The sequence below is a fragment of the Rhinopithecus bieti genome, unplaced genomic scaffold (assembly GCF_001698545.2).
Source record: "Rhinopithecus bieti isolate Rb0 unplaced genomic scaffold, ASM169854v2 scaffold_61533, whole genome shotgun sequence".
Taxonomy (NCBI): domain Eukaryota; kingdom Metazoa; phylum Chordata; class Mammalia; order Primates; family Cercopithecidae; genus Rhinopithecus; species Rhinopithecus bieti.
This window is the reverse complement of record NW_016823925.1, coordinates 627606-639094: the sequence shown is the minus strand read 5'-3', so window position 1 is coordinate 639094 and position 11489 is coordinate 627606. Positions and strand designations below refer to the sequence as shown.

The following is an 11489-nucleotide window of genomic DNA, read 5'->3' as shown; positions in this document are numbered from 1 at the left end:
CCAGCCCGGGCAACAAGAGCGAAACTCCGTCTCAAAAAAAAAAAAAAAAAAAAAAGAGGTCAGAGCGAGTGAGCAAGAATCAGTCAAAGGCCAAGAAGGAATAGCCAGTGAGACTGGAGGAAAACAAGACAGCACGGAGAACTGGAAGTGAAGTGAAGAAGCTGTCTCAAGGGCAGGGAACAATTTACCATTGTGAAATACTGATGATGGGCCAATTCAGGTGGCTACGAATTGACTACTGGATATAGCAATGGGAAGATCATTTGGTGACCATTAAGTATTGAGGTTCATGGATATGAATTGAAACCAACCAAAACTTCAGGTTCCTGAGCTAGGAGCTATTTTGAGCTTATTCCTGGAGCTATAAAAGGAAATCATACCTGTCGAAGTGGAAATACGACCTTTGCCCTCCCTCTCCATCTCAATCACCCGAAGGCCTCTTTCAACATAGCTCTGGAAGAACTGTGAGGAATTTTTCAGAAATGGTTCAATGTCAGCATCTGAGTATTTCTTCTTATATTCATATAACTCTGCTAGCCCCTGGTGAACAGGAAAAGGGAAGAGGTGGGGATGAATGTTAGTGTCCCTTTACCATAAAGCAGACCCCTATTCAGATTAACCCTTTCACTCTCACCTCTTTAGTGTTTTCTTTAGAGCCAATCTTCTTAAAAATCTCAGCTAAGAAATCATTCACTTTGGCCTTTGATGATTTTTCATCCTGAAAAGTTGAAAGACATAAGGAAGAATTGGTTAGACTTGAGTTATTAACTAGGAACTGATGGTTGGATATGAACAGAAAATATCTCAAAATCTGGGGCCTTATTGGTATGTTCCTACAGATAACAGATGCTCCAATGATGCAGGTCTTGCAGCAGAAGCACTAACATTCTGGGTTACTGAATGCCTCCAGTCTCAGATTTCCACTTCAACTTGATGGAGAAGGAACTGACACGTTCTTTCCAGGTTGAGTAGAGCTAGCTATTTATCTGGTGACCAATGCCTTAGGCATCTTTCTTGGGGACCAAAAAACACATGGTTATATTTAGTTTAGATTTTAAAATTTCAAGGTGGAAATGGTTACTGCACCACAGCAGGAGACTGACTGGACCAGTCCACGAACCTTCACCTTGGACCTTCGGAAAGAGTATCCTGGTGACCTACACCTTAGATAAGATCACTTCCGGTATAGCCTCATTTCCCTCAATCTTTCAAGTCAGGCCACTCACTATTCGAGATGCTCCCTTTTCTGTTTCCTTATCAGACTTGCTCCCAGTCTGGTCCATACTGTGCTTCATCATCCGGCAGAGATGGGCCTCCAGCTCAGACTCGTTTTTGTTGTCGATCATCGTTAGGTGGTCCAGGATCTGAGGGAGACACATGCACGACTGATAGCATTGCCATTTCTATGATTTTCTCTCAAGCTCCCTCAGAGACCAGTTGCGATTCTTACTCACCTTGGGCCCTTTTAATTTGCATAAGGTGTGTAGCAGGGTCTTTAGGGTCCTTATGGGAAATTCACTTTTGCATTGCTTCAGTTTCTCTTTGGGGAAGACCTTCATGAAAATGTGGATATCCAGAAGAATTCTGTCTAGGTTAATGCTATTGATGGTATCAGGCAATAGTCGAACCATTCTCCAGAGACACTATTGAAAAAAGAATAAAAGAGAAGAATGAGGATAATTTGTCACCATTCGTATTCCCTAAGCTCTGGGCTCACTTCTAAAAGATGGCCAGGGCTATAAATGTGGCACATCACATCTTTCAAGTTCAGCTGCTAAAACATGAAAATTTTAAATCATTTCTATCATGACACCAGCTGAAGTGTGTCCAGTCATTCATATCTAATCATCCATCTCCACTCCTTCCCACTCCCCAGAGCTAGGGGCCATCATTTAACCTGGTGGAAATTCTCTCTTGGGTTTCCTTGGTTCCTGAGAGTAAAGTAGTTCATATTGCTTAACCAAATCTAATGCAAGGGGACAAAATATCTGATACTAATTCAGTGTAATAACAGTATTACAATGTTATAAATATGTTCATTTGGTCTCTTTCACAAAAGAGGCCAAATATCATAGGGCTGTACATATCTTTTTCCCCAAAATAAATGAAATCTGTTTCAAACTTCTTTCCTTTTGATCCTCAGAGAATTAGTAAAATATTTACAAAATACCTCCTCCCTTTCACTGTTTGAGGCCACGAACTGTTTAGGCCTGAACTTAGAATAAAATTGTAGGAAGGGAAAACTGAAGACCAATTCATATATATATATGTGTGTGTGTGTATGTATAATATATACATATATAATACATATATATATAACACACACACACATATATATAAACCATAAACACATATATATTTTAGAGATTGGGTCTCACTGTTGCCAAGGCTGGAGTATAGTGGTATGATCAAGCTCACTCCTGGGTTCAAGTAATCTCCTCACCTCAGCCTCCCGAGTAGCTGTTACTACAGGTGCATGCCACTGCACCTGGCTAAATTTTTTAAAAATTATTTTATTAATATTTTATTATGAAAATATATTTTCAGGTATGACTTGGTTGATATGAGCCTATGTCTTTCTTAGCTCCAATTCCTCTTTCCCCATACTTTTAACAAAGTGATTGCATCTTTGAAAGAAAAGAGATCAAATCATTTCAACTTCACCTTCATAACAAGCTCTGAGAATTTGGGAGAACTGGCTGTTGCTAGCAGGCTGTCTTGGAGCAAAACAAGTAGGGCACTGGAAGAAAAATCCAACACAACAGCATTAAGTTTCAAACCTGCATTCCAATTAAAATCAATAGTTGAAAGGGCAAGTGAGATTACTCTATTCATCTAATAAATTGAGAGGTCATGGATCAGGAATTGTCTTGGACTACCTAACGTTCAGTTAAGAAAATAAACATCGTTTAAGCCTTTTAAGTCACCACTTGGTAAGTGTAAGGTTTGTAACTCTATTTTTCATTGTCATTGGTAGCTGAGAAAGAATAAAAGGTACCTGAAATGTACAAGAAAAATGTAACCGACAAACTTTACAGTCCTATTCTAGAAAATGCATGATATTGGCTGGCTAAGTATTTACTAGTTTTAGCTATGGTCTCAGGCTAAAATACGTTTGGTCCACGATGAAGAAGAGTAATAAATCAACTTCCTAGGCACGCTCAAAGTTATAACTGATATAACTACATCAGTTATAACTTTGAGCGTGCCTAGGAAGTTGATTTATGATTGTTAGCTTGCCTAGGAAGTTGACTATGGACGTTATGGTTTCTAAGCGTAGACAAAAGAGAGGATGCCCCAGGCTCTATTGACTGAGAGTACAGATATACCTCAGGATGTTGGTCTGGTCTGACTTCTCCAGAACCTTCACCACCAGGAGGTTCACAGAGCGGATGACCTGTTGTCCTTCCTCAAGATCTTCAATCCGAGAATCAAGCATTAAGGTGATGAGGCCATGCATTAGGTCTTTTAGTACTCCAGTGGACGCCTCCCGGGCAAGGCTCTCTATCTGAAACAGCTATCCAGACATACTTGTGTCAGGGAGGTGTAAAACTCAATATAGAGAGTGAAGAATAGAAATGTGGGTGGCATATTCTGGTAAACACTCAATTATGTTGTTTTTTTTTTTTGAGACAGAGTCTCCTCTGGTGCCCAGGCTGGAGTGCAGTGGCGTGATTTCGGCTCACTGGAAGCTCTGCCTCCCTGGTTCACGCCATTCTCCTGCCTCAGCCTCCCGAGTAGTTGGGACTACAGCCGCCCGCGACCACGCCCAGCTAATTTTTTGTATTTTTTTTTTTTAGTAGAGACGGGGTTTCACTGTGTTAGCCAGGATGGTCTTGATCTCCTGACCTCATGATCCACCTGCCTCAGCCTCCCGAAGTGCTGGGATTACAGGTGAGAGCCACTGTGCCTGGCTATGTTGTGGTTTTTAAAGTTTAGAGTATTAACGAAAAAACAAAATAACCACACTCCCCAAAGCCTCTAGTAATAGACAAAATTAATCAGTGTGCTTCTTTCTAATTGTAAAAGTTTTTTTTTTTTTTTTTTTGAGATGGAGTCTCGCTCTGTCGCCCAGACTGGAGTGCAGTGGCGTAATCTTGGCTCACTGCAAGCTCTGCCTCCTGGGTTCAAGCAATTCTCTGCCTCAACCTCCTGAGTAGCTGGGATTACAGGCGCCCGCCACCAGGCCTGGCTAATTTTTTGTATGTTTAGTAGAGATGGGGTTTCACCATCTCGGCCAGGCTGGTCCTGAACTCCTGACCTCGTGATCCACCCGCCTCGGCCTCCCAACGTGCTGAGATTACAGGCGTGAGCCACTGTTCCCGGCCAAAGTATTTGTTTTTACATGTGAAATTATTTATTGTTATGCCAAATTTGTAATTTCTGGCTAGTTGGTATCATTAAGTCCACCCTTTTAGCCCCAATTTAAGAAAGCATATTGAAATCCGAGTGAGAATGTCTTTATTATCCTTACAATCTGCTCTAAAGGTAAAACATTGACACATTTTTTCCCTTTTATTTTTAGCTAACATGTAATAACTGTACAAATTTATGGAATACAGAGTGATATTTCAATACATGTATACAATGTCTACTGATCAAACCAGGCTAATTAGCATTTTTAATGTAACCATACTTATCTGTGGAAAGGCAGCTATGGCCTACCATGCCTGATGAAGAAACTGACAGGAAGAAGCTAGGTAGTCTGTAAGCATTTTACTTTATATCCTAACAGTAAGGTGGGATGGAGTGTAGCCAAACATTCAATGGAGGCCATCAGTAACTTGCTACACAATGCATGTAAAATTCTACCAAGTGACACAGGACTCACTGCAACATCTGCATAGACTCTGGCTTTTGAACCTATGTAGGCTGAGAGATTGATGGGAAGCTGAAATCCTGCAGAGGTGCCCTTACCGAAATCATGTTGCCAATGATACAGCTATACAACTTGATGATCTCATCCTTCTCCAATTTCTCATCTGCCATGTGTGTGTTGTAGATGAGTCTTAGCTGCATAAACGTGGCTATCAGAAACTGATCAATATGGCCGGACATGGCTTCAGCTTTGTCTTCCTGTCTCAGGACTTCATCGATCTGATAACAAAAATTTCAAGATATATTTTCCAAGCTTTATATTCTAAAGTAGCAGGAAGACACTATATGAAACTTCTCTGTAAGAATATTTAATAGCAAAGCACTTCCAAAGTCTTACCTTAAAAAAAAGCCCATTTACTTTATTTATTTATTTCATTCATTTATTATTTTGCTCTTTCGCCCAGGTTGGAGTGCAGTGGCACAATCTTGGCTTACTGCAACCTTCACTTTCCGGTTTCAAGTGAGTCTCCTGCCTCAGCCTCCTAAGTAGCTAGGATTACAGGCGCCTGCCACCATGCCCAGCTAATTTTTGTATTTTAAGTAGAGACGGGGTTTCACCATGTTGGCCAGGCTGATCTCAAACTCCTGACCTTGTGATCCACCCACCTCAGCTTCCCAAAGTGCTGGGATTACAGGTGTGAGCCACCGCGCCTGGCCCCATTTATATATAAATAACTAGTCGTTAGGGATTCAGTCATTCAACAAATATTTACTGAGCAAGATATTAGATAAATTAGTCACAGGTTCGATTCTAAGAGGCTCATTGTCTAATTCAGGGAATAATAATCCTTATGTTTGGCTGGGTGCAGTGGCTCACGTCTGTAATCCCGGCACTTTGGGAGGCCAAGGTAGGTGAGTCACTTGAGGTCAGGAATTGGAGACCAGCCTGGCCAACATGGTGAAACCCCATCTCTACCAAAAATAGAAAAATTAGCCTGGTGTGGTGGCAGGCACCTGTAATCCCAGCTACTCGGGAGGCTGAGGCAGGAGAATTGCTTGAGCCCAGGAGGCAGAGGTTGCAGTGAACCAAGATCACGACACTGAACTCTAGCCTGGGCGATAGAGCGAGACTCCGTCTCAAAAACAAAACAAAACAAAAATCCTTATGTTTAAATGTTCAATTTATTAAAAAGAGTGCTTTTTAGACTCTTTAGACAGGGCTGATATTACGATCTCCATTTACCAGATGAAAAGTGAGGCTCAGAAAGATCAGACTACTGGTCCAAATTCAAAAACTCAGCTTTCTCACATATTGGTCTAGTGTTCTGTTTCAGTGCACTGGTTGTCACTAATGGTAATAAGGCATTGTTTATATCCAATCTATTAGCAAGTTCTGTGGATTCTACTTCCAAAAGAAGCCCTGAAACCATGACTTCCTTCCTCTTCACCATTATCATCCTAGTGGCACACAGTACCTTTCTTTTTTTTTTTTTTTGAGGCGGAGTCTCGCTCTGTCGCCCGGGCTGGAGTGCAGTGGCGCAATCTCCACTCACTGCAAGCTCCACCTCCCGGGTTCACACCATTCTCCTGCCTCAGCCTCCCATGTAGCTGGGACTACAGGCGCCTGCCACCGCGCCTGGCTAATTTTTGTATTTTTAGTAGAGACGGCGTTTCACCATATTAGTCAGGATGGTCTCAATCTCCTGACCTCGTGATCTGCCCGTCTCGGCCTCCCGAAGTGCTGGGATTACAGGCGTGAGCCACGGGGCCTGGCCCATAGTACCTTTCATATAAATTTTGGCCACAACTTCCTAAAAGAATTACTGGAATTCACTCTTTTTTTTTTTTTTGAGACGGAGTCTTGCTCTGCCACCCAGGCTGGAGTGCAGTGGCTGGATCTCAGCTCACTGCAAGCTCCGCCTCCCGGGTTTACGCCATTCTCCTGCCTCAGCCTCCCGAGTAGCTGGGACTACAGGCGCCCGCCTCGTCGCCCGGCTAGTTTTTTGTATTTTAAGTAGAGACAGGGTTTCACCGTATTAGCCAGGATGGTCTCGATCTCCTGACCTCATGATCCGCCCGTCTCGGCCTCCCAAAGTGCTGGGATTACAGGCTTGAGCCACCGCGCCCGGCCTGGAATTCACTCTTGCCTTGAATATAGTTTTATCTCTAAAGTGGCCACAGTAATTTCTTCCACAATTAACACAAACAAAAAATCTGCAAAGGTGAAAAAAAAAGTACATTACAGAAACGTTGAAAGGGTAGTAAAGGAACTCTTTTATCCTGAATCATTTAAAAGTTGTCAATCTGATGTTCCATGACCCTGATACTTTAGGGTATACTTATTAACAACAGAGACATTCTCCTTCATAAGTACAATAAAACCATCAACATCAAGAAATTAACATTGATGTCACTACAATCTAATCCTCAGACCCCATTCCATTTTCTCCAATAACCTCAATTATGTCCTTTAAAGCAAAAGACCAGTCTAGAATCACGCACTGCATTTACCTGTCATGTCTCTCAGTCTCTTTATAGTGTAGGACAATTCTTCAGTGTTTCCTTGACTTTCTGGACCTTCAATCTTTTTTTTTCTTTTTTTTTGAGATGAAGTTTCGTTCTTGTTGCCCAGGCTGGAGCGCAATGGCGCAATCTTGGCTCACAGCAACCTCCACCTCCCGGATTTCAAGATATCCTCCTGCCTCAGCCTCCTGAGTAGCTGAGATTACAGGCGTGCACCTCCATGCCTGGCTATTGTTTTTTGTATTTTTAGTAGAGACAGGGTTTCTCCATGTTGATCAGGCTGGTCTCGAACCCCTGACCTCAGGTGATCTGCCCACCTTGGCCTCCCAAAGTGCTGGGATTATAGGCGTGAGTCACTGCACCCAGCTTTGACCTTGAATCTTTATAAAATGTCCTTAATTTGTACATGTTTCCCATGATTCAGGTTATGCAACATCAGAAATATCAGCAAAGTGATGTAGAACTCTCACTGGATCCCATCAATGTAGCACCCTGACGCAGTGTCTCACGCCTGTAATCTCGGCACTTTGGGAGGCCAAGGCAGGTGGATCGCCTGAGGTGAGGAGCTTAAGACCAGTCTGGTCAACATCATGAAACCCTGTCTTTACTAAAAATACAAAAATTAGCTGGGCATGGTGGTGGGTGCCTATAATCCCAGCTGCTAGGGAAGCCGAGGCAGGAGAATTGCTTGAACCCAGGAGGCAGAGGCTTCAGTGAGCTGAAATTGCCCCACCGCACTTCCAGACTGGGCAACAGGGTGAGACTCCATCTCAAAAAACAAAAAAATTACAAAAAAATCTCATTTTGTCACATTGTTGTTGATTCACTTGGGGTTATTTTTTAAATTTTATTAATTTATTTTTTGGGGATGGAGTCTCGCTCTGTCACCCAGGCTGGGGTATAGTGGCACGATTTCGGCTCACTGCAACCTCCACCTCCCAGGTTAAAGTGATTCTCCTGCCTCAGCCTCCCGAGCAGCTGGGACTACAGGCAGGCGCTACCACGCCCAGCTAATTTTTGTATTTTTAGTAGCGATGAGATTTCACCATACTGGCCACGCTGGTCTCAAACTCCTGACCTCATCATCCACCCACCTTGGCCTCCCAAAGCACTGGGATTACAGGTGTGAGCCACTGCACCTGGCCTATGTATTTTTTTTTGAGACATGGTCTCACTCTGTCACCCAGGCTGGAGTACAGTGGTGCAATCACAGCTCACTGCAGCCTCAACCTCCCAGGCTCAAGCAATTTTCCCACCTCAGCCACCTGAGCAGCTGGGACTCCAGGCAGGAGCCACCATACCCACCCGTGACTTCTGTTTTAAAAAATTTCTAATGGTTTCCCATCATAATTGAAATAAAATCCAAACAACTCACCGTGGTGCTTTTAAAGCCCTACATGATATGATCACTGTCTGCCTCTCAAATCTCATTCTGTATCATTCTCCCCCTTTAACACTATGCTCCAGGCACATGAACCTTCTCTTATTTCCTTGAACTTCAAGCTCATTTCTGCCCTAAGGCCTCTGAATACGAGCTCTTTCCTCTCCTTGGAGTACTCTTAGCCCCGAGGATATCAGGAGTTTTCCTGATCACCCAGTCTAAGTATCTACTCAGTTCCTCTCTGTCATTACCCCATTTAAGTTATATTTACACAGTTGTTACAACTGTGTGATATTTTCTTGTTTACTTGTCTCCGTCCACTAAAATCTGAATAAGTTCCATGAGAGTTGGTCCTTACTTGTTAGCTGCTGTTTTATCTCTAGCCTCTGGTGAATCAATGCAATTATAAAAAATGCAAGGCTTAGCCAGGTGCAGTGATGCAAGCCTGTTGTCCCAGCTACTCAGGAAGCTGAGACAGGAGGATTACTTGAGCCCGAGAGTTTGGGGCTGCAGTGTGCTATGACCGTGCCTGTGAATAGCCACTGCACTCCAGCCCAGACAACATAGTGAGACCCCGTCTCAAAAGAAAAAAAAAAAAGTAAGGCTCTATTAGAGCCACATCCTCTGAGGCACATGATGACTGAGTGGCACCTGTGCATTTCTCTCCTTGGGAAAGTAAGAAACACTGCCTGCATCCCCTAATACTATGACTCTGCGAGTGTGCAATTCATCACATTTATAGCCTCTATGTCCACCAATGGAATCCCTGTCACGGAAGCACACCCATTACCTGTGTCAGAGCTTGGATACTTGTGTTGATGTCACCACTGGCCACTTGGGAGATAATGAAATTGATTGTGGATGCTGTATTACTATGCATATCATCGAAGTGTGGAGAAACAGCCCGGATCCTGGAGAGCAAAGCAAAGAGAAAACTTCAATCTCTATTACAAGACATCCCAGTCAGTTGGAGTTATACAATTCTCCACTAGGTCCAGGTCTTAGTTAACAACTGCTATCATTCAGAAAGTAATCAGTTCTAAAAAGTTTTAACTGCACATTACCACAAAGGGCACATTTCACGTATGCTGTCTGATCATATGAACTGCTCATGTTTAAATGAAAGAGTTTAACTCACTTGGGTTCAGGAATAAGGACTGGCTCAAAAATGTCATCCAGTTTGTGCTGAACAAGTTCTGGCATTTCACATCGGACTGTACCATTGTCATTCTCAATCTCATCTAGATCCAGCTGGAATTCTCGGCGGACCATCTGGGCTGCCTCAGGATGCCCACTCATGCTTCGGGCTTGGCTAAGGGAAGCAAAAGGAGGCTCTTGAACTGAGAGAGACCTCTTAACCAAAGGGCAAGAGTAGCACTGTCAGTTGCCCCAAAGCTTCAGGACAGATGTTCAACTTCTGGTTTCAGCCCCCCTGAATGATTTAAGTCCCTGAGTCTAAGCAAGTGCCTTTAATAGGCAACAACATTGGTTCATGAATATCCTAAGAGGGCAGATAACTTTAACTTGTACTTACATTACCTGCCAAGTTATAAGTATTTGTTCTAGTTCACTAAAGCCCATAAACCTTGTACTTCTATTCCTGATGGGGCAGAAAACAATAAAAGATATTTATATTGACTCAAAGTTCACTACTTATGGGCAAATATATAAGAAAAATCTAGACTGGCTGGTTCTTTTCCACCAAATTAACCAGTGCTTTAATTTTGCTAATCATAAGTACCATTCCATGCAGTGTTCAGCACATTTTATACTTTGTGAGACCACTAGTCACCCCTTTTTAGAATATTCACTCTTGACAGGTCAGGGCCAGCTTTACATCCAAGAAATAGGGATTCAAAGTTTCCAAATTCAAGTTGGTTAAAATTATACTCATGACACAACCCAAAATAGAGCTGTCTTGCTTAGGAGGCAGTATTTTGAGTCCCTAAGCCAATTTTGGGTTGCATGTATTTTATTTAGCCTTATCTCAAGAATAGGAAACTAAGCACAACCAAGTATAACACAAAGAAGAAAGTGAATCAATATTTTAGCCGCATGACATTGAACTTTTGTGGAAGACTTGATTCATGGGGTACTTATGGACACCCTCTACCCTGATTATAAACTCTAAGCTAGTCACCCTCCAGAGGGGATGAATCCAAGTCAGAAGTTAGAAAGATATAAGAGCCCTGCTAATGAGAAATTAGCAGGCAGTACTTACATCCTATAAGTGCGATACATAATTCTGTCCACGGAAAAGCAGTGAAAGAAGGCACAAGACCATTTAGAAGTGGTTTTGAGACAAAGACAAAGACAATGAAGACTGAAGGATCAGACATTTGGTTACAATACATTTACCCAGACACTCTGTCATGCATGATAATGGCTACAAGAACTCAAGATTATGTTACAGGACAGGCTGTGAGCACACAAGGCAAAGGCCATAGAGATGCTCTTAGACAAGTATCTCTATCTACATACTTGAGTTTGGAAGACATGTCCTCAGCTGGCCCCTTGCGTAACATGTTGGCATTGGAGCTTATGTTCTGTGCACGCTGAGGTTTCTCTTCCACTTGTTTTATTGGTGCAGCAGAGGGTCTCTTTGCTGACCGCTTAATCCTCTCCTCGAGCATGCTCATATCCTTTTCAGAAAGCTGTAAAAAGAGGCCAAATTTATTTATTTATATTTTATTTTATTTTATTTTATTTTATTTTATTTTTTTTTTTGAGACGGAGTCTCACTCTGTCGCCCGGGCTGAAGTGCAGT

The 11489-nt window shown here is 42.6% G+C and overlaps 1 protein-coding gene across 1 annotated transcript in view; it reads right to left on the bottom strand.

Annotated features, from left to right (window-relative positions):
• The window catches only part of CKAP5 (cytoskeleton associated protein 5), an 87776-nt gene that overhangs the window by 6898 nt on the left and 69389 nt on the right, over positions 1-11489 (bottom strand). Inside the window, 10 exon segments of the mRNA XM_017861982.1 lie at positions 381-540; positions 635-718; positions 1227-1364; positions 1455-1643; positions 2665-2740; positions 3330-3517; positions 4918-5097; positions 9513-9633; positions 9861-10034; positions 11204-11376. Of these exon segments, the coding sequence (XP_017717471.1) occupies positions 381-540; positions 635-718; positions 1227-1364; positions 1455-1643; positions 2665-2740; positions 3330-3517; positions 4918-5097; positions 9513-9633; positions 9861-10034; positions 11204-11376 (1483 nt within the window).